General features: G+C 47.8%; 1 protein-coding gene across 1 annotated transcript; it reads left to right on the forward strand.

Annotated features, from left to right (window-relative positions):
- Positions 1–2,165: 2,165 nt before the first annotated feature.
- Positions 2,166–25,338, forward strand: heatr1 (HEAT repeat containing 1). Its single transcript, XM_023949567.1, has 45 exons — positions 2,166–2,265; positions 4,277–4,431; positions 4,510–4,726; positions 6,349–6,490; positions 6,588–6,689; positions 6,766–6,906; positions 9,315–9,526; positions 9,603–9,730; positions 11,588–11,675; positions 12,083–12,181; positions 12,269–12,386; positions 12,457–12,564; positions 12,644–12,739; positions 12,808–12,896; positions 12,970–13,166; positions 13,311–13,432; positions 13,680–13,877; positions 13,960–14,113; positions 15,524–15,672; positions 16,404–16,596; positions 16,686–16,858; positions 16,962–17,120; positions 17,232–17,450; positions 17,521–17,652; positions 18,062–18,165; positions 19,529–19,675; positions 19,746–19,852; positions 19,928–20,049; positions 20,135–20,263; positions 20,337–20,576; positions 20,640–20,769; positions 20,847–21,025; positions 21,101–21,165; positions 21,261–21,384; positions 21,512–21,652; positions 21,965–22,260; positions 22,335–22,485; positions 22,558–22,731; positions 22,815–22,949; positions 23,019–23,123; positions 23,340–23,496; positions 24,481–24,626; positions 24,696–24,854; positions 24,971–25,079; positions 25,175–25,338. Exons 2-45 carry the CDS (start codon positions 4,290–4,292, stop codon positions 25,261–25,263), a joined length of 6,387 nt encoding a protein of 2,128 aa, XP_023805335.1. The 5' UTR covers positions 2,166–2,265; positions 4,277–4,289; the 3' UTR covers positions 25,264–25,338.
- Positions 25,339–26,375: the final 1,037 nt, after the last annotated feature.

Consider the following 26,375-nt stretch of genomic DNA (forward strand, 5'->3'; position numbering starts at 1 on the left):
AGCCCGGGAGGGGGGGAGGAGGGGACCGCCCACCCCACCGGCCAGGCACAGAGAGGGCCCCCCTACAGGGGCCCCCCCAATGCCCAGAGGCACAAGCGAACCCAGTGTCCGGCCCCCAGGCCACAGGACAGGAGCGCTTAGCCGTACCCGTAAAAGCTCTTTCTAATGTCTCAGGACTTCATCTTAACATTTAAAAATGTGAATTACTATCTATCAAAACTGATCAAACAGGATCCATATGTGAAATTCCCACCAAAGAAAGGGTAACATACCCAGGGATTCCATAGCCAAAAACGAACTGGAGACAAGTTCTTTAAATTTCAGTCCTGTAAAAGAGAAACTAGAAAACGTTTTAACTTATGGCTTCAAAGAGACCCGAGCCTAAAAGGCAGAGTCTTGCTGTCAAAAGCAGAGGGAATCTCTCGACTCACTTACTCTGCATTATCTCTCTACGTGGACAATCAAACACTAAAATCTGTTGACCAAATTTTAATTAGCTTTATCTGGGCAAACCGTATACATTATGTTAAAAAAATTGTTTTAATGAATTCGTACCAGAATGGTGGACTAAACTTTCTTGATTTTACAACCCTAAATAACACATTTAAAATAAACTGGATCAAAGCCCTACTTCAATTTAGAATATATTTCCACATTTTATATTTTCAAATTTAGGGAACCTTAATTTTCTTCTCCTATGTCATTACAATGTTCAGCAAATACCAGCTAAACTATCGGCATTCCACAAACAAGCTCTTCTTGCATGGGCACTTCTATACAAACACAATTTCCCTCCATAACTTCTTTATTCGGAACAACAAAAATATATTATGCAAGAACAAATCTTTGCTTTTTCCACATTGGTTTGAGAAAAAAATCCTACTGGTGGGTCAACTTTTTGACACGAATGGGCATTTATTAAGGTATGCTGAATTCAATTCTAAATGCAATCTGGTTGTGACTCCTAAAGAATATGCCAATGGGTTTGATGCTGTTTCCAACGAAATATGTCAAATGTTTAAAACAACTGTTAAGAATGAACAAATGCCCTCTATGGATGCAACTGACACCACCACAGGAAAAATCTGTTTTACTCCTACCCACAAGAACAACAATAAAAAAAATATGTGTGTTGTTTCAATGTCATTTCTGTACCCTGTACTAAAAACTACTGGGGACGTTTTGTTCTAGACAGTTGTTGTTTCCCTTTCGGCTTTTCCCATCAGGGGTCGCCACAGCGAACAAGTCGCATGGAAAACTTGGCACTGTTTTACGCCGGATGCCCTTCCTGACGCAACCTTCTCAAAGCAACCGGGCTTGGGACCGGCACAGAGGTAGAGAAGGGAACAGGTAGCAGCCTGGATTCGAACCTGGGTTTCACGGATGGAAGGCGCCGCAAACCAGCACGAGCTAAACCGGCTCGTTTTGTTCTAGACAGTATTTGGAGAAAAGGCTGGAGTGTAACCGAAAAATTTACGATGAGTAATAAAATGAAAGAAGTTTCTTTTAAAATAATTCACAAAATTTACCCCACCAATAAAGTCATGCTAAGATACATCAAAACAGTTGACCCTTACTGTACTTTTTGCAAAACACAACCAGAAACAATTAACCATCTTTTTTGGAATTTTACTGAAATTACATTTTGTTTTTGAAAAAGTGTTTACAATTTATCAAAAAACATATCCACCCCAACTTCTCTCTGAAATTTGAATGCATAATTTTTTGACTTTCATAATAAAAACTTGGACTGAAATAAAAAAAAACTCATTATTAATCTAATTATTATATTTGGCAAATGTTTTATAAATGCAACTTTTCTTCATCTTCTATTTTTCCCCCCAAACAAATTGAAATGTATCTCAGTAGCATCTCTAAAACCCTTGATCAGAAAGCTATATGTTTGTATGAAAGTTGTAGAAACTTGAATGATTTTATGTAAAATGCATGTAATATGTATGCTCCTCTGGCATATTTGAAGTTTATTTTGTAAAATTTTGTTTTGTATTGGACTTCCGTTTTGTACAATAAAGTTTTTAAAAAAACTCACAAAGAAAAAAACTTTACACGGTCAATAATTGTTGCTCGGTTTTTAAAAGGTGATTGACAACTTTAGCATATTTTTCAGTGACTTGTCAAGATTTCTTTTTAATCATCGGAGGCGGAAGTCGATAAACGTGCACGCGACACCGCCGTGAACCGGAAGTAAACACGTTGGGCTGACCGGCATACACACGTGTTCAGGTATTCTTGTAGGAACAGAAGGTAAGGTTTGAGATCTTTTGAAAAACCCAAAACTGTCATCTTCATCTTTAGCTGCAGTTAGTTTAACAGCGTTTGTGTTCGGGGGTCCGTAGACCCAACACGCGCGTGCTCTGGCGGGAACGTGGTGGTGATGCCCCGAATAGGGTTGGAAAAGAACTCTTCGTGTAGTCTCAGTAGAAAGTCAACTTGATTTTTCACCATTCTTGCATTCATTAAACTACAATAAGCATCACTTAGTCCAGAGGCGGACGAACGCTTGACTCCCGGGCCACAAGGGTCTAAAACGTGACCGAAGGCCAAATCCTCCATGATACCGAAATCCTGCTAAAATTCTAGGAAATCAACTTGTTGTTTTTAATGTTTTTATTTCAAAACTGTATTTTTTTTCCATTTAGTGCCAATTGCACCAATGCTTCAGGAAAAACGCAAATTAGAGAAATGCTGCGTTCAGGTGGTGTTGGTAAAATGACTCTCAGACTCTGAAAAGACATGAACATAAAAAACTCCAAATCTTCCAACACCACATGAATGCAGAAGAGCTGTCTGCACCTAAACCAAGGTCAGTGTATGTGTAGTGCACCATCTATGGCAGGGGTCGGGAACCTAAGGCTCGCGAGCCATATATGGCTCTTTTGATGGTCACATGTGGCTCGCAGACAAATCTTTAATTCAAATTTTTTTTCTTCATTAGACCAGTCCTTCTCGTGCGCGATGCGATGGCAGAGGCGCGCAGTAGTAGCGGTGCTTAGAGAGAGAAATCTGCGCCAGCATTAGTATAAGTTTAAAATTGTCTATTAATTCACAGAGTTTGTACCAGCCGGAAACCTGTGAATTGCCGTGCCTAAAACTGCGCGCTCCCGTCTCTGAGAAAGAGCGCGCAGTTGCGGGGACGGGATGTGTGAGGGAGAAAGCAGAGGGTGGGGCTGAGGTGTTGTGGGGACAGGCAGCAGGTGAATCGCGCAGGGATTGTAAATAGGTAAAACCCACTGCCTGTCACTCACTGCAGCGTGTGAGTGTGTGTTTGTCTCCCCGTCTGCATGTGATCAGTCTTTCTCACATCTACAAAACATTCATACCAACCTAAGATCACGTTTAAAGTCTCAACGCCTGAACGAAGCAGAAACTCACCACGTAAACCAGACTAGACCATCAGCAAAACTACCACGAGAAATACTCATCATTTATTAGAAACAGCATAACAATGTTATTAAAAAGAATCCACAGACTTATTGTACTTTAAAAAGGTTGAAATTACATCAAATGCACACATTCACTTGTATTTTAGTTTTAAACATATTGTCGCGGACTGAGTTGGGTGGCTGTTGGGCCGCGTTAAAAGTTCTGGAGTTCATTGACCGCATCAAGCAGAGATCTGATTGGCTCTCAGTTCTGTCGCTCAGCCTGTTGTTAGGTAGTTTGGACCAATGGGGTTCAGCTATGGGCCGAATAAGGGAAATGGGAGGGGCTGCAGCGGGAGCAGGGGAATATAAAGTTGGGAGACGCGCTCTCGTCTCGGCGGGAGAGATTCAGGAGTTGCTGAATTAATTGTTCGGCGTTTGTCGCGGTCTGCAGTAACCCGAATAAAGAACCTTAAAAGAGGTTAAGTCTCCGTGCCTCAGTGTGGGAAAGGGACACTACATTATTGTATGGCTCTTTCGAAATTACATTTCAAAATATGTGGCGTTTATGGCTCTCTTGGCCAAAAAGGTTCCCGACCCCTGATCTATGGGGTCACAGTCACACCAAACAACAAAACATCAATTATCAATGTTATTTATACCAATTAGGCGGGCCAGATTGAATAGTTTGACGGGCGTACGCCCTGGCTGTAGTTTCCCCACCGCTTAATCTGTCGATCCGTCAGGGGAACCAGTGGAGTAAAATCATCTGCCTCGTCATGTTTAGGTTCTTTTTTTCTTTATTGCTTTTTTTTTTTAAGCGCAGAGTAATCTTTTGACAAGAACCAGACTGTCATTGTCCCCTGTGTGTGTGGTGTTTGGGTCCCCTTCAGATAATCAGAGATCATGACATCGCTGGCCCACCAGTTGAAGAGGCTCGCTCTGCCGCAGAGCGACCTAAACTTGCTCACTCACAGGGAGGTTGCATCGCTGCTGTTCGACCCCAAAGATGCCGCCGCCATGGACAGGAGCACCTTCTTTGCCCTGGGTGAGTGACAGCTGAGTCACTCTGTTGCTGAGACATGTGAGCGGTTCATGGACTTACTGGCGTGTTTTCCTGCTGTAGGTTGCACAGGGCTGGAGGAATTGTTGGGATTTGAACCTGCCTTCCTGGAGTTTCAGGACACTCTGTTCAGCCCCTCCTCTGTAACTTTGGAGCGCAGCGTCCAGTCCAGGGAGGTCAACAATAAGCTGGACTCTGGAATCTCACTCTTCCTCGCCCGCCTCTGCCCATATTTCCTCCTCAAACCAGCTCACAAGTGCATAGAGTGGCTGGTTCACCGGTACGCCGCCTCAAACGCACCACGACCTTTAATAGAGTACATCCTATCCTCAGAAGATTTAGTAAAAATACAACAGCCACACATGCAGTCAGGAGCTGCTCCACACGGCTAAGATGTCTAAAAGCAATGAGCTAACATCCCCTGAAGAGCAGAAGAATGTTTCTCATATTCAGAACCACATCAGCCTGAGGTCCTGCTCCAGCATGAGTCCGTGCCTAATGTGCTCGTTTGACATGTTGTACATTCACCACATGTTACCACATTAACCATGCAAACCTGAGCATGGATCTTGTAGTCCTCGATCCAGCAGGTGGCAGCATTCCCTCCTCAAATTACTTTACCAGCCACCATTAATTGAGAGGGTGTGTAGAAACAATCATGTGTTTTCTAGCGATCACAAGAGTCTTTTATCAACCACATTCCTACAACAAACTGGCTTTGGAAAAGTTTTACACTGAGTTTAAGTTTATTTAGGGGAAAACTGCTTTGTTTCTTATACAATAGCAACATTACCATATCAAGTTAGGTTTAGTAACTTATCTAAAAAGTTACAGTGGGGCAAAAAAAAAAAGTATTCAGTTAGCCACCAGTTGTGCACGTTCTCCCACTTAAAAAGAAGAGAGAGGCCTGTAGTTTTCATCATAGGTAAAAACCTCAACAATGAGAGACAAATGAGGAAAATATCCAGAACATCACATTGTCTGATTTTTAAAGAATTAATCTATATAAAGACACCTGTCAACAACCTCAAACAGTCACACTCCAAACTCCACTATGGCCAAAGATCTGTCTAAGGACACCAGAAACCACATTGTTGACCTGCTCCAGGCTGGAAGACTGAATCTGGAACAGTTAAGCAGCTCGGTGTGAAGAAATCACCAGTGGGAGCAATTATTAGGAAATGGAAGACATACAAGACCACTGATGATCTCCCTCCATCTGGAACTCCCTGCAATATCTCACCCCGTGGGGTCAGAATGATCACAAGAACGGTGAGCAGAAATCCCAGAACCCCACGGGGGACGTAGTGAACGACCTGCAGAGAGCTGGGACCAAAGGAACAAAGGCTACCATCAGTAGAAACACATTTTCTACTGATAGTAGAAATTTTTCTCATTTTGTCTCTCATAGTTGGGGTTTATCTAAAATTACAGGCCTCTCATCTTTTTAAGTGGGAGAACTTTCTCTGTTGGTGGCTGACTGGATACTTTTTTTGGCCCTCTGTTCATACACACCAGGCGTGTGACGCGTGTTCAAGAATGGGCTAAATGTGGGTTGTTGACTGCGCGTTAGGGAGGTGCTTCTCTGTTTTTCTGCTGTTTACCGGCGCCCCTTTATAAAGGACGCCAACCATTCTACCAAACCTGAGTCCCTGATTGGTCAAAGTTTGACTTAGTTTAACTTTCAACACGCGTTCAATGTCTGTGGGTTTCAGAGCAAAAGGCGAGCTGCAGAGGACGGCGTGAACGCAGCGTCACCGTTACTTTGTCTTATAATCGTACCTGAATACTTTCTGCTGTTCCTGAACTTAGCTTTAGTCCTAAATACAGATTTAAATACGATGCAGATTTCTGCTGTAGGTGTTCTAGACTTGTAATGTCAGTAATGACCATGATCTGCAGCTTCCACATCCAGCTGTATAACGCGGACAGCTTGCTGGCCTGCGCTCTTCCGTACCACGACACCAACATCTTCGTCAGAGTCCTGCAGCTCCTGAACATCAGGGAACCCACCAACCGCTGGAACTGGCTCCACTGTCTGCAGGTCCGGTTCTGGTTCTGGTTCTGACCCAATGTTTGTCATGGCTGAGGTCTCTCTTGGATCTGCAACTTTCCCATTTTTGTGGTTTTGTCTGCTTCAGAAACCAGGCGTACCCCTCTCCAGGGGGTCTCTGATCATGCACATCTGCACTGACCTGAGCTTCATGGACTTCATCTGCTCCATGGTGACTCGGTCCATCCAGGTAGCTAACACAGGAAGATCTTTGAGAGTGGGAGTCCGTCTGTGTTCTTTCTCATCCTTTTGTGTTTTTTGCGCAGGCCTTTTCGGGACACTCGGAGAGTTTCTCTCAGCTGCGAGTGATCTTCTCTTTCTATGCCTCCACCATCGTCTCCGCCCTGGCTGCCACGGACAGAGTGTCTGAGCACCTCATGGCCAAGCTGCTGCCCTACATCCAAACGGTAATGAACCCAATCAGGGCAGCTCCAAACCTGTTTACTCAGCGCTCCATCCATATCTGCACGAAACATTTCATCACAGAGCGGGACCAGTCTGCTCCCACATGAACCTACAGGGGTGAGGCTGATAAAAAGCCCAGAACTCACCAGAGGGCTGAAATATTTCAACAAAAAACAATATTGCCGGGCTGGCACAGTTAGCGCTCGTGCCTCACAGCCAGAAGGCCCGGTTCAAGTCCCCACTGGGGAACCAGAACCAGAACACCAATGGGGGACCAGAACCAGAATTTCCTTTCTGTGTGGAGTTTGCATGTTCTCCCCGTGCATGCGCGGGTTTTCTTCGGCTTCCACCCACCGTCCAGAAACATGCTTCATAGGTTCATTGGTTACTCTAAATTAGAACTGCACAATATGCCGCAACTTTATCGTTATCGCGACATTAACAGTGCAATATGCATACCGCAAAAGATGGCAAAAATTGCAATAAATGGTTACCTTAAATGTGCTAAAACAAACTCATGGCAGCTTGAAATATTGAACAAATGAAATAAATCCCTTCATGCATTTAACCAATCAGAAGGACCCGTTTACGTTGTTGATCAATCAGATGAGCCCTTTTATGTTTGATGTTTGCCTCCTACGTCGACGAGGGTCATTTGGAGTATAATTTTTAAACTGTTGCAGTAAATTGGAAATGATGTTTTTGTTTTTTTTGCTATTTGTTTATATACCGCAATTTATATCGTTATCGCAATTTTAATTACCAATATCGCATATCGCGAGTTTTCCTCATATCGTGCAGCCCTAAATTGTCCGTGAGTGTGTATGTGTGTGTTATTGACAGACTGGTGACCTGTCCAGGGTTTCCCTGCCTTCACCCAGGAGCAGCTGGGATAGGCTCCAGCAGCCCGTGACCCAAAAAAGGAAAAAAACGGGTTTAGACAATGAATGCACATTATTGCCACTATGAAGGTCTCCTTAAGCCTATATCATGGTGTAAACAATCAGACAATGTGCCCAATTCTGATTGGCTGGTAGATGTTGCTGTGTTTTGTTTGTGGGCTCCATAAAGAGGTGCTGTGGTCAAGAGGAGTTGAGTAGCGATCCATGTCTGATAAACAGAGTGGGTGGAGCCTCAGATTATTACAGGATATTTTTAAAAAGACGGACAACTGTTTTGTTCAGAACCTGAAGGTCCGGTCCTGCGAGAGTTTTCAAGTCTTGGTCCAGTAAAACACTTTCTGTGGCGCTTTAATTAGAAAGAAATCAAATCAGTCAGTCCAGGTCCCCTGAATGCCTTTGGGGCTGTCCAGAGAGAGCCGGCTGCAGTGCGGCACAAGCGATCTGTTGTTGCTCGATATTTTCAACACGTCATTTGTTGTAGGACGCAGATCGTCCTGCAAAACCACTGGTTATTGCAGGATCCCAAACGTTAGCCAAACAGTGCTGAGCACCCACCCAAAAAGGCTCCACTTCACACCAGAGACAGTAATGTGAGGATGAAATGAGCGCTTTCATTATCTCCATGTTGATATTTTGAGTAAACAGTGTTTCAAAGAAGTTGTAAAGCAACTCAATATTTGGAGCCAAGAAGTCTTCAAAGCTGGACAATGCTAAATGCATGCATGAGTTATGCTCTAGCTCTCCAAGCATACGGCCCACCCTGTAACTTTATCAGATAATTGTATATTATTGTTATTACTGGCCTGGCGACGCCTGACGCTGATGTTGTATCAACTACAGATCCCATGATGCAGAGCTTCAGCCGACCTCAGCTAGCCCTCACGATTCAGAAAAGGTTGATTCCGAAACCCTATTGGTGCATACATGTCGATGGTTTCCCTGGCTAGGATACCTGCAGTGGCTGTCAATAGTCCTTGTTCTTCTCATTTTAAGTTGAAACTCTGAAAAAGCACAATGTGCCTTAAAATGTGTTTCATCCTGAGATAAATCCACTGTTCCAGTGCAAAAGGTCCAGAGCTAGTCCAGATTGAGTCTCAGAGTCAAAGCAGTTTAGTGCTATGGCTGACACGTTCACATCTGGGACTACAATGTTCCATTTTGAACGGAGAAAGCTTTTTCTTTTACTTTATAAAGTCTGAAATTCTCAAAGAAAAGATCTGGCATTTAAAGCAGGAGACGGCCGGCCTCACTGCCGTATCTACTGCTAATTACCTGGATCAGGTGTGTTTAGCCAATAAAGAGCTTCAATGGCTGGATGGTTGGAAAACATGCTAGACACCCCCCCAAGGCCTGGATTCTGACACCCCTGGCTTAAAGCCTTCAAACCATGCTTTTTTCTTCTGAAGGACAGGACATCTACAGACAAAGTTCCAGCAGATGCAGGTTTCTGTCATGGGGGGTTGGATAGTTTGTGCCCCCTTCATGTTGGATCCATTGCGTCTCTTTAGGGTCTCAAGTCCACCCTGACGGATTACAAAGCGGCCACCTACATGGTCGTGTGCCAGCTGGCGGTGAAGGTGGTCATGGAGAGGGGAGTGGTCAACAGCCTCGCCGTCCACATTAGCAAGTCGCTGCTGAAAGAGCCCGCCCTCGCCAAAGAAGGGCTGGGCTGCCTGATTGTGCTGCTGCAGAGTCAGAAGGATGGCGCTGTTGGTCCCAGGTGGGTAAAGGCGTATTCTCAGTCTTCGTTGGTGGTGAAGGAGGCGTGGCATCATCTCACCTGTGTCCGTCCTCAGAGCCGTGGACCACCTCTGCTCCGTGCCGTCGTTGGCCTCCACGCTGCAGGTCATGGCGACGACTCACGATGTCAGTCCTCTGCTGCGGTACCTGCTGCCTCAGCTGATCAGCAGTGCGTTCAGCGCAGGTAAGACATAGAGGTTTGAATCCAGCGTCACACGTTTGAGCGCGGCTCCACCGCAGGCAGACGTGCCCATAGAGCCAAGGGGGCCTTGAGCATCTGCCCTTTTTGCCTCCTATTCAAATCTTTAATAATTATTTTGGTTTTTATTCTCTAGCATTAATAAATTCCTGTTAAAGAAGCATAAAAAAGCCACAGTATTCTATCGTTCCTATTTTCTTGTGATCGGGCGGCTCCACTCGGTCACGCAGCCGACAGAGAGAGAGAGGGAGCGAGCGAGCGACAGCAGGAGACATGGCAGTGCAGCAACTTGATCCTGCGAGTTCTGGTCGAACTGGTCGCCGTCCACGGGTTCAACGAGCTCAAAAATGGATCATTGTTCAGAAAAACGCTTTGTTGGTCAAAGTGTTGGACGTCGGAGCAGATCGTGTTGTGTAGAAAATACAAACTGAAAGAGCAGGTTCATTTCATAACAAGCTGGACCGCGTTTAAGGCCAGTTTAGAGTCTCCTCACTGAAGTTATTTATAGTCTATGGTCGGAAGTGAGCTACAGGTCAGACTCCAGGTTAAGACACAACGTTTGTTGTGAATTTGCTAGTAAGTAAGTAAATCTTTATTTATATAGCACTTTTCACAGACTCACAAATTGCTTCACAATGTTAAAACAATATAAAATCAGTAGCGATACCCAATAAAACACACACAGGCATAGAAGTAAGCAAACAAACAGGCAGAAGTGAACACAAGTAAAAGTCAGCTAAAAGCTCTCCTAAATAAAAACGTCTTAACTTGAGCTTTAAAACACTCGACTGAGTCAATCTGGCGCAGAGACGAGGAGGGGGGTCGTTCCAGAGTCGGGGAGCGACTGCCTGAAAGGCGACGTCTCCCCTAGTTTTAAAACGAGTCTTTGGAACACATAACAGATTTTTATCAGTGGACCTCAAAGAACGTGCAGGAGTGTAGGGAGTTCAAAGGTCAGAAATATAGATTAGGGTTTGTCCGTCTAAAAACTAAAAAAAAAAAATCTTAAAATCTATTCTAAATGTAACAGGAAGCCAATGTAGAGATAAAAGCAGAGGGGGGGCATGAGTGCGCTGATTGGTTCCAGTTGCAGCAGAGTTCTGGACCAGTTGGAGACGTTTGAGAGACTTTTTGTTAAAAGCATAGATGATCAGCTCAAGGTCAGATCTGGTTGACATTGGCTAGCATTGTTGCTACCATGTGGGCTAACTAGATTATAATGATGGGAGAAACTTTTGGTGATTTCAGGCCTCTGTAGACCATTGTTACCCAACGGCTGCTAAATGATTCTTCAAATGGGACAATGGGACATACATGATAAGACTCTGTTGGAGAGAGAAGTTTTCCAGTTTCCATCAAATCTAGTGGCTTTAGTAGCAATAAGAGTAAGAGACAACAAAAGACCGAGACAGAGGTCTACCTAGCAGTGGAGGACAGGATGAAAAGAGGCCCCAGGACTCCAGTGCAACAGTGGAGGTCTTTCTCTGAGCTAAATATGGAGACATTTCACTTAAAGACCCTAAAAGTCCGTGGTGTCTCTCTGACCCATTCTCCTCTCACCTGAAATGGACATAGATCACAATGATGAGCCATGTGACTAATATCTACAGGATCATGGCCCCCACAAGGATACTGCTCTAGGCTTCTTTTGAGGACGGACCGATTTCCATATTTATTTCCTTCAAATGTTTTGTTTTTGCACTTTTTTTTTTCTATTTCTTGTTTGTGACTTGAATGAGCAGTAACGTTTTTATTAACATTCTGTGTAAAGGACCAAATGTGGACCATAAATGTGAGCATGCTGCCATTTTCTGACTTTGAGCCCCCGCCACTTGCGTGCAGGTGAGGTGGAGGCTGGCCGGCTGCGTGTGCTGGAGTCTGTCCTGAAATCTGTCCCACTGAACAAAGACCTGGACCGGACTTTGGCTCGGTGAGACCTTCTGCATGACTGACCTCTGCTCTGTCTGCCAGTAGACACACGTGGCCTTTGAAGGCTTTAGCCCAGTCTAATGTTGAAGAGGTCCGTGTTATGAAGAGGCACCCATTACAGAGATGTACACATTACATGTATTTACATGCTACCAAGGCTTAAGTGTGACCAAGGCTTACATGTTACTAAGGCTTACATGTGACTAACGGTTTTCCATGACCTTTGGCCTTTTTGAATTGAACATAACTGTGATCCGGGCTAGGATTTCTGGGAAACTTGCAGACACATTGGCCGTTCTGATGTGTAATTGCCCAGAAACATTCAGGCAGCTGCCGTCTCGCCTGAATGTTTCTGCGGCAGATTCTGACTCTGTTCTGAAACGCCCGTCCTCCGTTCCTCCCCTGCAGGCTGTTGATAGACCAGTATCTGAGTCAGAGCCATGGCTGTGTTGACATGTCTGTCCTGGACCAGCTGCTGCTGCCTCTCATCAGGCTGTTTGAGAACAGGTACATGTACAGTTCCTTAACATGCCTTGATGATGCACACGTGTTGTTGAAAAGCTAGACTTGTGGGGGTCCTTTTTGTTACTGTAGGTACTCTGAGGCCCTGGACGCCGTCCTGGCTGCTCGCGTGTGCACTGTCAGCGATCCGGCTCAGAAGCAGCAGTTCAATCGACTGCTGTCTCTGTCCAGGAGCAGTGGGAAACACCAGGTAAGCTGCTCGTCACACGGGCTGAAGTCTGAGCTGAGGAGACAACAACAGCCTGTGTTTCTGTTGACAGATTCTGGGCGACTCGGACGTGTCACTGTTCCTCAGCCTGAGACACCCGGAACCCGTGGTCCGAAGGTCGGCGCTGGAACGTCTAAAGGACTTGGTGGCTACAGAACAGGTCAGCAGGAATGTCGCGGTTGTGTTTGCCTCGGACCTGAACTGTAGGGGGCTCATGAACAGGCGTGTCCTGTCAGCAGATGAGTCTAGATGAAGCCTTTCTGAAAGAGGCAGTCCTGGAGCGCCTGAAGGATGAGGCCGTGGAGGTGGTGGCTGCTGCCCTTACAGCGCTGCAGGTCAGGGGGCGGGGTTTGTGGCTCACATTCCTGATGAGCGGTGTGGTCATGAGTGTGCTGCTCTGTAGATGCTCTTGGCCAAGTTGGAGCCTGAGGACTGTGTATCATGTCTGCTGTCTCTGGTGCACAGAGCCGATGTGTCCGGGGATGAGAGCTGGTCAGTGAAGCTCACACCACGATGCTTTCAAAGACCTACAGTGTCTGCAGTGACGTTGTTCTGCCCCCTTCAGGCTGCCGGTGCTGACAGCTGCAGTACGGTTACTGTCTGACCCGCAGCTCCTGCAGAAAGACGATGGGCTTCCGGAGAGAATAGTTTGGGGGCTGCTGCCCTTCCTGGTCATCGTCTCGCCTCAGCTCGACCTCCCGAACGCCATTGCTCACTCCGATGTCCTCGCTCAGCACCCCCTCACGCACAACTGGGGTCAAGGTAACGGCTTTGAGTAGCTAGGATGTCCCCAACATTTGAAAACTGCTGCGTGTATTTCTTAATTCCACGTGTGTGGTAATCAAGGGACATTTTAGGCCAGAGGTGCATGGAGATGTGTGACGTGACGTGTTATTGTCTCCTCAGAACTTCACAAAATGGCAAAGAGGAGCCATGACCCCAACTTTGTGGGTGTGGCTAACGAGCGCCTTGCCTCTACACTGGCCAAAAACCTGACCGACATGGAGCTCTTTTCTAAACGAGATGCTGTGAGTTCTTGGGAGGGTGGGGTCATGAAAATCTGCAGACAGAATGAGGTTAAGGAAGTTAAAAGTTCAGCTGAGATCTGACCAAGCTGTAAAATAATCTACTGTGTCAGGTGTGTGCGCGTGTCTGTGTGTGGAAGCATGTGGTTTATTAAAAAACAGCCTCAGACGGACGTTGACAGCAGCCCCTCCCCACAGGATGTCCCTGTTCTTCCAAACAGTTCTGCTGATGTCAGTGTGTTTCTTTCAGCTTGACAAACTAGTCCTGGTTGTGGAGCAGCAGTTGGGCTCCAGCCTTAGGGCCAGGGCCTCCTTTGTGGTTCTGACTCGGACTCTGCTGCTCAGCCTGGACGGCCTGAGTGAGACCCAGCACCTTTTCACTGCCCAGAGAGTATACACGCTCCTGGAGGCCCCCCTGCTGGAAGTGACCAGAAGCGGTAACAACCCTGTGAGTCTGAGGCCTCAGCAGCTGTCCTGTGTGGTCTGGAGATGGTAACACCAGACTGGCTCTCATTCCCGTTCTATCACAGGAAGTGGAGCGTCCCGCTTCTGTCCCGCTGTCCTTCTCTGAAGCTGTGACTCTGTGCCTGAGTGGGTGTGGCCAGCAGGAGAAGGGGGCGGTTCTGGTGGCTCTACTGCGTGACTTCATCTGCTCTTTGAAACGTCTGGATGTTTCCCTCAGCGGTAACGGCCGTTGCATTTCCCCCGTTTGAACAGGTTCTGTACTTAGCTGCTCACAGACAGCTGTTCTTTAGATGAGCAGCACTTATGGACCGGTGTGAAGCCCTTTGTTCACTGGGAGAGCTTTAGTACTCAGGGCAGACTGGCAATTTTTAAACGCACCTTCGAGGACACCCATAGACCCTGAAGGATAAGACACATTGCTATCAAATACATAAGGGATAATTCCCAACAGGGTGTTCATTATCAGAAATGATCCAACAACGTGGAAGCTTGAACTGTCTGAAGGCTGATTCTGTGAATCCGTTGGTTTCTGATAATGAACACCTTGAAGGGCATTATCCTGCTTATACCATGGTCACCAACGAAAGAAATATGTATTTGATCAATTTTAATACTTAAATCTTTGTTTTTTTAGATTTAAATCACTTTTTCACAGAAGGCGGAACATTTGACACCTGGTACAGCATGTTGTCATGGTAACAGCTACGGAGTCTGAGCCGAACTCGACTGCAGCGGCAAAGGAAAGCTATAAAAATGCTGATGTCATGCTAGGTTAAATAATTTAATAATTAAATAATTTCAACTGGTGTCACTAGTGTGCCGTGGGAAATTACCAATTTTCACTGATCTAGAAACATTTCCCATCTCCAGAATTTCAGCTCTGTGTTCATCCAAACAGGTCCTGATAAAACACTGAGTAGTTAGGAATATAAAAGATTATAAAATCCTTTTTTGTCTGTGTTTATTTGATTCTATTAAAGACATTTTGATAAGAATGACGGTACCGCGATTTACCTGCAGCTTTAGCTCTGTTTTCTGAAAAGTCCCGCCCCTTTAACTGTCTCCACCAATCATTCTTGGAGGCTTAATCACATGTCATCAGTCTGACCAATCAGAAGTGGCTAAAGTCTTCACTTCCTTGTTCTGATTCTGCTCATGAAGTCTCTCAGTTCCAACAAAAATACCAGCTAAAGCTCGTCTTTAGCGGTGTAGCTTTCCACAGAATCCGGTGTCAGACCGTGGAACAAGTGAACAAAACAAAGAAGCTCAGACAAACGAGTCTGTCTCCCATGATGCATTGTGTTAAAGTGACAGCATCTCAGCGCTACAGTGAGTCTTCCCTGTTAAACGAATTGAAACCTCAACAAATACACATCAAACAGTTTTTAAATCTTCTAACTTAACTTTTATTACATCTTTTAGAAAAAACAGCTGCAGTTTCCAGCTTTTTCTGCCACAATTATCACAAAAATGCATGTGAGATTGAGGAGGGAATGTAGATCAATACAGACTATGAGTTTCTCCTTTTTTAATTTTTGGATGCTGGTTTACTGCGGGATTTTTGTCAAGGAGAAAGTGTGCCTGGAAGCACTGAGGCGCACTGTAACAAGAGCTGTCACCTGTCTGCAGGTGAAGGCTGGTGGAATCCGGAAAAGCTAGATGCAAACACCTGCTGCTACTTGGGTCTGATATGCCGCCTCTTCAGCATCATCATCAGTGGGGCTGCTGAGGGGCAAAGAGCCGACTCCTTCAGAGAGCTGATGAAGCTGCTCATCCAGGTGAGTCCCAACAGCACCTGGTTTACCGCTAACTGACCGTGTGTACATGCACACGTGGACAAAACTGTTGGTACCCCTCGGTAAATGAAAGACTAAAGAATAACTCAAATCTGATTAATAATAACAATTTGATCAAATTGAACCAATGAAAGTCAGAGATTGCTTTTCCACCATGCTTCAACAGAATTCTTTACAAAAACAAAATCAGGAAACCAGTCTGGACAAAAATGATGGTACCCCTAGAAGAGACGTGTCTTTTCTAATCCAAGATGTGTCCACTAAGAATCATATGTGTCTACGATCTTGTAACCAGTCCGGGCGCCTATATAAAGGGCTACAAAGGGGGCGGGGAGAACAGGAAGCTGGTCTCTGACGTTACCCAGTGGTGCGAGAAGAAGCGGCTGATGATCAGATCAAGAAAACTAAAGAACTGCTTTTGGACTTTAGCCTCCATGTTCCCAACCTGCTCAGTCTGTTTCGAGGTGGGGGGGTTGCTGGAGCTTACCTTCAGGCTCCAGCCTGGAGCTGCCATTGGTCAAAGTCAGCGGTGCGTCGCAGGGCATTCCTGTAGGTCCTAAAGAGATGGTGTTTGTGTCTGACAGCTACTCTGTTAGCTGCTGGGTTTTCTCAGAGGACTTGCATCTCAGGCTGCAGGCTGTTTTTTTTCCCGCTAAGCAACTACTCCTCCACGAAGAGCCAGCGTTCAGCAGAGCTTTTCCTGCATCCTTCAGGTCCACCTTGGAGAACCGGACATTCTCTTCAGGTTCCTGTCCATGCTGTGGGGGTACGATAGGAACCATGGAGACCAGCTGGATGTGAAGGTGGGGTCAGTCCTGCAGATCCAGGCTCTCTACATGGGTGGAGTTCTGCTCAGCACACAACCACCAGCAGTGCTGGAGGAGTTAACGAATGCAGACTCTCCTGGTGAGGAAGACGTCAGACGTTTGAGGTTTACGTCTGTTGGAAGCCCTCAGTCCATCCTCATCACCTTCTCTTTGTGTGTTTGGGGGCAGTGGTTCCCTCGTTGTTGTGTTGTCTCACCTCTCCTGTCCGTGAAGTCCGGAGGTCAGCCCTTGGCGCTCTACAGAGCCTATCAGAAGCCAACAACTCTCCATTCCAGCCAATCACAGCGAGGCTCCTGAAGACCTCGGAAGAGATCCTGGCCGATGCCTCCTACCTAAGCACGGTGAGCCCTCCTCATGTCAGACCAGGTCTGGACTAGTGTGAAGTGTTTTTGAGCAGCAGTATGAAGCTGGACTAGACTGTTGTGTCCTCCTGTTGACCTGCAGGCTCTTGGCGTTCTCCACAAAGAGTGTTTGTCTGGCAGAGCTGAGCTGCAAGGGTTGGAGTCATCCCTGCAGCATCTCCTGCGGAGCATCCAGACACCCGGCTGTCCGTCGTACACCGCCTCTGCACTCCTGCGAGCGCTGAGCCTCACCAATGGACAGGTGACATGGGACGTGGTTGGGGCATTCTGAAGCTCTGGTGGACAGATGGTGGTCAGTTGGAAGAAGCCAGTTCTACCTGACCTCCCTCTGTTTGACTTATTCCTCTCCCAGTCCATCCTGTCCGGCCTGCTTCCCGTTCTGGACCGGCTCCTGCTGCAGACCGAACAGGACAGCTCCTACCTACTGCAGGCGGAGACCCAGCTGCTGCAGCTGATCCTGAGGAAGTACAACCCGGAGTCTGCACCACTGTTGGCTCGCGATCCGAAAAGCCTGGACTTGTTTACCAAAGCTCTGAGGCTCCCTAGCTGCCAGATCCCGGCTCTGGAGCAGGTGGGATGAGTGAAGGTTTGGGTCTGCTCTCTGTTTCTTGTTCCCCTGTTTTCATTCCGTCTGTCTGCAGATCAGCAAGCACTTCTTCTCGGCACTGGCAGACGAGGGGGTGCAGCAGAAGCTGCTGTCCGAGATGTTCAACCTGCTTCTGGAGAGCTGCAGTCCAGCGGTGATGAGCAGCATCAGCGGCGCCTTCAAAGCGGTGAGGACACACCTGGCCCCACCCCCCAGACGTCAAACCAAGCAGTTCCCTCAGTTTGTCGCAGTAGTCAGTGATGTTTGTAACCTCCCATTAGATTCAAAATGTACCACGTGAGGTCAAAAGTCTGCTGTTGTTCACCTTTCATGCGTGTCCCTTCCGGGGTCGCCGCAGCCAATCAGCTTTCACTGATTCAGGTGGTCTGGCAGAGATGCCCTTCCAGACAACCCCGAGTTTATCCGGGCTGGGGACCGGCACAGGGGGACCACGACTAAGGCCCCCTCATGACTGCATAGTCTCGCCCAAGGACCCACAGTCGATGAAGCTGGCAAATTGGGGGCCTTGTGCTTAACCAACGTTTTGTTAAATGTTTTTGGACATTTCAGTTATGAAACCTTTATCTTTCTTGCAGATTTCCGTAGATGCTCAGCTCTTGGCCAATGAGCTTGCTCCCCCAGAGAAGCCCAGAGTGGGCGTCACAGTCCAGCAAACCCGACGAACCAAAACCTCCCAAAGGTACTGACACTTCTCTTCCATTCATCACATGTGACCAGAGTCACAGCACCACAGATCCTTTTTTTTCCAATGCCATTTTTTACCCACAAGGCTCCAGTCATCACCCTTTTTACGGCTTAGGATGTCACACTTCAAGTACCGTATTTTCAAGAACACTGGGTTATAGGGCGCACTGGGTTATAGGGCGCACTGGGTTATAGGGCGGGGTCTCAGTTACGGGTGATTTTTCTGTATTTGACACATACAAGTGAGGTACCGGATTTTGGGGCGCAGGCACGTTAACATATACCAGTAAAACATGCATGCTAGTGTGTTTTAAAAAAGGCAAAACTGAGTTGGTAGTGATTTATCATTTATTTTTTCAGTCATCAATCAGCCTCCAAAAATCTATTTAAGTCCTCATCTTCTGTATCTGAAATGAACAGCTGGGCTACATTTCTATCAAACCTGCCAGCTTCCCCTTCGTCAGAGTTCGTCTGGTTGGCGTGCGGCTCCTCATGAATGACGCCGGCTTTTGTGAAAGCTCCAAGAACAGTAGAAGCAGACACGTTAGCCCAAGCATCTACAATTCACCCCCTCCCAGTCTTAATAAAAGTGTGTTCGGCATCCGTCATCCATCGCTCCCACGCCGTTCGCACCCTTACTTTGAACGGCCTGTTCACAATCTTTTCACTGCAGTAGGAGCGGAAGACGGGCAGCTTCCGCTGGAAGTTGCTGCGCCACCGTATTCGTCGCCCGGGTTAGGGTTAGAAAAAAAAGATGGTTTCATAAAAGGAAAGCATGACGGATGTTTATGAAAATGTTCCTTTTCATTTCCTCTGCAAGCGTTCCTGCCTTCAGTGGAACGGTGGCTGTAGAGACGCTTCTCCCAGCTGTTCTCTGATCATCCATCGCTCCAGTCCGTCTTCCAACTCGGGCCACTACGCCTCGTTTCCACGGAAACTCTGCTGCGTCTTCTTGACTTGTCGCAGTTCGTTTTCCAGCTTCCTCCACTTGTGAACCATGGATTCATTAATCTTGAATTCTCTGCAGCTGCTCCCATGTTCCTCAGTGTAGCTGATAGCATGAACGTGTCTCTTTGCATTTTTAGGGTTTCCAAAAATGATGTTGTGCATTATGCCTGCACTTTAGTACTATTGGGGGGGGGGGGGTCTTCTTTCACTTCCTCACTTCCCTCCTTACCTTCTTCATGCTGTCCTCTCCTACGTCCTCTTTACCAAAGTCACGCAACAACACATCAGGCGCACAATATTTACGACTTTTAAGTGCGCCTTATGGTCGTGAAAACACGGTACGTGTCTGCATAGGCACAGACTCTGTGCTCCTGTGTGCCTGAAGGCTTAAAGTGTGTTTTTGTGGTCAGAAAAGCCCAGGACAACACTTCTGAGGGGCATGAAGAGGGCACTGTGTCGTGGCAAAAGGTGACCCTCATCCTGGAGCTGCTGCAACATAAGAAGAAGCTGAAGAGAGCCCAGATGTTGGTGCCGGTTCTGTTCTCTCTGCTGTCCAGGTATCTTCACAGCAGTTCACCGTCTCCGCCTGTTTGGCAGAAACTGACCTAAGTTTTCTTTTTCTCTCAGGAGTTTGGAGCCCCAAGCAGGTAACCACGGCAACATGGAGTATACCAAGCAGCTGCTCCTCAGTTGCCTGCTTAACATCTGCCTAAAGATGGTGCCGCAGTCCGCAGGTGAGTCCCCTGGTGAGTCTGCAGGTGAGTCGGTGAACGAGGCACCGCAGTGACACGGTCCACTTCTCTGCACAGTCACGCTGGATGAAGAGAAGTTCAGCGTGGAACTGGTGGTCCAGTGCATCCGGGCGTCAGAGATGCCCCAGACTCACCATCAGGCCCTGCTGCTGCTCGGCGCCATCGCCCCCATCTTCCCTGTGAGGCTCCTCCGCTTTGATCTGCAAATGGCTGGAAGGTGTGGGGAGACTGACAGCCTTCCTCCTTTGTCTGCCCCCCCCCCAGGAGAAGGTCCTGCACAACATCATGCCGATCTTCACCTTCATGGGGGCCAGTGTGATGCGCCTGGACGACGCCTACAGCTTCTGCGTCATCGACAAAACGGTGCAGATGGTGATTCCAGCGCTCATCCAGGTGAGGCCTGCAGAGAGACGGTCCCTGCCTCTACCAGAACCGCCTCATTCATGTCTTTGTGTCTGTACTTCAGGCGTACAGGCTTCCTGATGGCTCCTCCTCCTCCCACGTGGTCGGCGTGGTGACAAAGGTCATGCACGTGTTTGTGGACGCCTTGCCTCATGTTCCTGAGCACCGGCGGCTGCCAATTCTCACCCAGCTGGTGACCACGCTGGGCCCCACCCACTTCTTGTGGGTGCTGCTGCTTCTGCTGTTGAAGCTGCACGCCACACAAAGTGCGGCCATGCAGGCCACGCCCACCGCCAGTGAGAGAGTGAGTGTAAAGCACGGGCCTCGCAGTGTCTGGGTTAGGGTTACCGACACGCTTTCCTTCCAGGATGCGGCCCTGGAGCGAGATGTGGACTTCTGGATTTCGATGTGCTGTCAGTTTAAAGTTGGCGACCAGCTGACCTCACTCATCCACACCCTGAAGTTCCTGCTGCAGCTGCCCGACGACAAGAACGACGGTGAGACTTGACCGTTTTGATAGAAAGAGCAGCGTCTCGGACCGGCCATCTTCATCTGGGCTGTTTCTCGAATACAGCGGCGCCGAAGAGAGCAGCTGTTCATAGAGGAGCCAAAAAGGAGGCAGAAAAGGAGGAGAAGGTGGAGGAGCTGATCTTCAACGTGGAGGCTCACAGCAGCAAGGAGCTCCGTCACTTCAAGTTCCTGTCGGTCTCCTTCATGGCTCAGCTGCTCGGCTCCAGCAGCTTCATTCAGAAGGTCGGAGAGGAAAATGTCAGCAGGTGTGGAGGTGTTTGAGACTTTGTTCTGGAAGATGCTGCTGTGTGTGTCCAGGTGGCCGAGCACACAGATGAAGGGGAAGACGACAGCCAGCCACCTCTGCAGCAGCTGCAGCAGCAGTGAGTCCTGAGGGCGGGGCAGCGGAACCGCGAGTGTGACCCAAACGTTCTGACCCTCCATGTGTCTGTGTCTGTGTGTGTTTGTGTGTGCGTAGGCTCCTGGAGCAGAACTTGTGTTACATCCACAGTGTGGCTCGTTGTGTTGAGGACAACGCTGATAAACACACTGCCAAATTCTGGAGAGTTCTTCTGAACAAAGCATACGAGGTTCTGGATAAGGTACGTTCCAGAACATAATCATGGCTGCTGCTGCTGACAGACACACAGAAACGTCAGACGATGAAGGGCAGGCAGAAAACTGCGGGACGTTTTTTTCCCACCAAGCTTTGTTTTGCATTCTGTCCAGGTGAATGCGCTGCTGCCCACAGACACCTTCATCACAGTGATGCGGGGGCTGATGGGTAATCAGCTGGCGTCTGTGAGGAGGAAGGCCATGGAGCTGCTGAACAACAAGCTGCAGACGCAGACGCAGTGGGACGAGACGCAGGTGAGCAGGTTATGTGATCTTCTGTTGGAGTTCGTTTAGTGGGAAAGCTTTTACTTTCTGAGGTTGATGAAGGTGATCAGCTTTAGTTTGAAGCTTTTGAGCGGCTAAGAAATATGAAAATGAGATAATAACAAGGGTTCTCTTCACCAAAACCTTTGATTAAGAATACACCTACTGAATGTAAAAACGCCTGATTGACTTAAACCTTCTAGCATTTTCAGAAGTTGTAGGCGGCTGTGTTCAGCAGGCCTCTCCGTGGCGCCATTGTGTCAATCATTTTCCGGACTCAGCCTCATGCCACGACTTCCCCAGGTGACCGTTCTGCTGGAGCTGATCAGTGACCTGTTGAGCGTTGTGGGTAAAGGTCAAGGGTCGAAGGACGAGCAGGCGGAGCAGACCATTAACCGGCAGACTGCGCTCTACAGCCTGAAGCTGCTCTGCCACCGCATCGGCCCCCACCACCAGGAGGCTTTCGTGCCCGTCCTGCTGCGTGCGCTGGAGGTCACCTCAGCGGCCCACGAGGAGAAGAACGTGACCGCCAGCGCTCTCCTTTGCATCGCGGAGGTGGTCAGCGTTCTGAAGGCTCTCGCCATTCCACAGCTGCCCAGGTTCGTGTCTGCCAGGTGTCTGTTGTGGCCCCGCCCACCTGCAGGTCAGCACCAACCCCTTGTGTGTGCTGCAGGCTGATGCCCGCCGTGCTGCAGGTGCTCGCTGACAGGAAAGAGCTCCTGACCAATGAGACGTACCTGCTGAGCGGTGTCGCTGCTCTTCAGCGCGTTATTGACACTCTGCCACACTTCATCAGCCCCTATCTGCAAGACTCCACCTCACAGGTAACTCACCTGAACCCCGGCAGTGCGGGTTACCTGTCCTCAGCCAGATGAGCTGGTCTTTCTTTCCTGCAGGTGTGTCGACTCACGCGCATGGTGGAGACCTCCCCTTCCTCCTCATCCTCCTCCTCCAATCAGCTCCGCATTCGACTGGCTGCACTGAGGAACACTCTAGCCACCAAACTGCCCTCCAGGGTTCTTCTGCCCACGCTCTCCAAGTGCTACAGCAGCCTGCTGGACAGCAGGAAGGTGAGTTTCCTTCATCTTTTCTCCCAGCTGAGCATCAGCTGACAACGCCGCCGCTCACACTCTCAGCCTCTGTGCCCCCACAGGATCAGCTGGGGGTGCTGATGAGCATCATGAAGGACCACATCAGCCAAATGGAGACGGAGCAGCTCAGCTTCCACCAATCAGAGCTCACCGCCTTCTTCCTCACCGCGCTGGACTTCCGCGCCGGACACTGCCAGGTGAGTCCTGTTCTTAGAGGTTCTGGTTTGAGTCCAAACATCCCTGCTGCATCTGCCCGTCTCCCTCAGGACGACCTTCAAAAAGCATCGGAGGTGGAGGGCGGAGTCATCGAATGTCTGATGACCATGGTGATGAAGCTGTCTGAGTTTACGTTCAGGCCCCTCTTCTTTAAGGTGACGTCATCACGACTCCAAAAACGTCTGTTTGCATCTCTGTTGGTTTTTGTGTATTGTTGCATATGTATTTGTGTGTTTGCATGTTTTTTTTTCTGATTGTGTTGGTTACTTGTTGCCACAGTTTCCTGTTTGTTTGGGTTTTTTTTTTTGTATTAGTGTTATTCGTGTGTGTTTTCCTGTGTTTACTGACATGTTGTTGTTGTTTTTGGGCAGCTGTGTGACTGGAGTACAGCGGGCGGTCCAGAGCGGCGGTTGACCTTTTTCCGGCTGTGTGACGTCATGGCTTGCCGCCTGAAGCGCCTTTTTGTGCTGTTTGCCCCTCAGCTGGTCAAACCTTTAGCCGACGTTCTGCGACAAACGAGCGGCTCAGGTATCTGTGTTTCTACGACCAGACTGAACTTTAGCTTAAAGGCTGCGTTACCTTAAACATTTAGAGAATTTCCTGTTCCATCTCACGGTTTCTAATCCTTTGAATTGTGGTATTTTGTGATCTGGCAGCGTTTCCTGTGGGTTTTTATTTTATTTTTTAATTTATTTTTTTCATTGAACACAATACAAAGCAAGACCAGAACATTTACATAAAATTCACAATATATGGCTGATACAAGAAAGAATAACTCAATTTGAAAGGAAGCAAAAAAGAAAAATCTTATCAGCATGCATACATGAGCCTGTCCATATTCATAATCATAGAGAAATTAGGGAAAAGGATAAAATAAGGAAACAACAATTTCAGAGTTGGATAGTGGTACAAAATGCAGGGGGATACAACAGATAAATAAGTTGTCTCAGACATCGGGAATATCACTCAGGGTGTCATAAATTGTTATGGCTTTAGGTGAGTCGATTAACTTTATGGATTTTAAGTATAAATTGACCTCATTGTTAAAGAAGGTAAAGCTGGGATGACATTTCTGTAACCTATTTTTGTGTATAAAAAAGTAACACATAAACATAACACAGTATTGATACATACATTATTTACATTGTTGTGTAGTGACAGGCCAAAGATTATGACTTCTTTTGAAAAGAGGTCCATAATGAATGGAAATTTATTTAGTAACCATTTGTAAACATCCAACCAGAACCTTTGTACAACATCACACAGGATAAATATGTGGTCGATGTCTTCAACAGCAGTTTGGCAGAAGGAACAGCTGTTGTCATCAATGTTGAAACATATCACTTCCTGTGGGGTTAGCATGACTTCCTGTGGGGTTAGCAGCACTTCCTGTGGGGTTAGCAGCACTTCCTGTGGGGTTAGCAGCACTTCCTGTGGGGTTAGCAGCACTTCCTGTGGGGTACCTCTCTGTTGGTCTCGCGTCGTCTCATGCAGGTGTTTGTTCCCCTGCAGACGACTTGCCCTTCCAGAGCTTGGAAAAGAACTGCCTGCTGCTCCAGCTGGACCTGGACTGTCTCCAGAAGATCTTCCTGTACGACTCCAGGTGTTTCCTGAACCGGGAGCGGGCCGACGCCCTGCTGAGCCCACTAGTGGATCAGGTGAGGCCCCTGCAGCCATCAGACCGGTGTCGAGGCTCTGAACGCGCGTTCACGTTTCTTTGTGTGTAGCTGGAGAACCACCTGGGGGGTGAGCAGGTCTACCAGCAGAGGGTGACCCAGCACCTGCTGCCCTGCCTGGGGCAGTTCTCAGTGGCGCTGGCTGACGACTCTCTGTGGAAGACCCTGAACTACCAGGTCCTCCTGAAGACCAGACACAGTGACTCTAAGGTGAGGCCCCCCACTCTGCAGGTGACTGCAGCTGAAACTCTTCAGCATGAGAGCCCCCCCCCCCCCCCCCCCTCTTACAATTAAATGATTTTGTATACCCCCCTCTTCCTCCTCAGGTGCGTTTCTCCTCCCTCCTCATGCTCATGGAGCTGGCATCCAGACTGAAGGAGAACTACGTGGTCCTCCTGCCGGAGACCATCCCATTCCTGGCTGAGCTCATGGAGGGTGAGTACACACGGCTCCACTTCACATTTGGTTTGCAGAGGTTAGAGGTCAGAGGTTGAAGGTGTGTCTGACAGACACAGTTGTGTGTTGTGCAGATGAATGTGAGGAGGTGCAGCAGCAGGTCCAGAGAGTCGTTCAGGAGATGGAGAAGATCCTGGGACAGCCGCTGCAGAGCTACTTTTAATCCACAGCTTTGCACCACAAACTGCATATGAACGCACAACTTCTGATTGTGAGCTAATAAAGTTACCGCCACATTTTTGTGTTTTTATTATTGACTATACAGAGGAAGATCGGTGCCTGTTGGTGCTTCTTAAGCAACAGTTCCATGAAGCTCTGGGGTATTTGGAGACGGAAACAAAACTAAAACCCTTCAAAGTGTCTGTTCCACATTATTACAACAGTTCCACAACATTGGAATTTGCTGCATCAGGAGGTTCGATTTACTGAAATCCAAAGCTATTCCCATCAAAAACATCTTCATGGGTCAGGTTCCATTTGAACATAGGACCACTTATCAATGATGGTTTTTGGAGAGTTTTTGCTTGAATTTCTTTGCAGGACGTCAGAATAGCCTCCCAGAGCTGCTGTTTGGAAAGGAACCGCCCCCACCCTCAGAGATATTTGGGTTGAGGGTTTTCTGCCCATAGAGGCCAATGATGCAGAGGTATTCTTTGCAGCGTGAGACGGTGCATTGTCATGCATGAAGGCGATTTGGTTACGGCAGTGCTTCTCAAATAGTGGGGCGGGCGCATACTAGTAGCGGCTTTAGGCACAGGCAATACGGGCAATTGCCCGGGGGCGCAAATTTAACGGGGGGGCAGTGGCGACGGCGGCTCAGTTCTTGGAAATAAAATCTGCTCCACTGTTGGTTTCCTATGATGTTGTATTAGAGTTAGATTCTTTTGTTTCAGGCACTTTAAGCTTCTTTTCTGTTTTAGACTATAACAGGGTTTAAAACAGGCGAAACATTTTCTTTTTCCTAGAGGGGGGGGCCTTGCAAAAAATAATTGAGATGCACTGGGTTACAGAAAGCACGGTTCTTCTTTTTATTCCATGGAAGAAAAGGGTCGGTCGGAAACTCCGCCTACTTTTCAGAGGTCATTCTCACACCTTCAGGGACCCTAAAGAGGTCGACCAGCTCTCTCCCCATGACTGTAACCCAAACTGTGATTCCACCACCTCCTTGCTGACATTGCAGTCTTGTTGGGACAGGTTGGCCATCCACCAACCACCGCTACTCCATCTGGACCATCCAGGGTTGTACGGCACTCATCAGTGAACCAGAATAAGAGT

This window comes from Oryzias latipes, chromosome 19, assembly GCF_002234675.1.
Source record: "Oryzias latipes chromosome 19, ASM223467v1".
NCBI classification, from domain to species: domain Eukaryota; kingdom Metazoa; phylum Chordata; class Actinopteri; order Beloniformes; family Adrianichthyidae; genus Oryzias; species Oryzias latipes.

Coding starts and splice junctions, on each gene's coding strand:
- heatr1 (XM_023949567.1), top strand. CDS start 4,290: ATGACATCGCTGGCCCACCAGTTGAAGAGGCTCGCTCTGCCGCAGAGC. Junction 12,387..12,456: donor GGAGCAGTGGGAAACACCAG/GTAAGCTGCTCG, acceptor TTCTGTTGACAG/ATTCTGGGCGACTCGGACGT. Junction 20,050..20,134: donor CCATCGCCCCCATCTTCCCT/GTGAGGCTCCTC, acceptor CCCCCCCCCCAG/GAGAAGGTCCTGCACAACAT.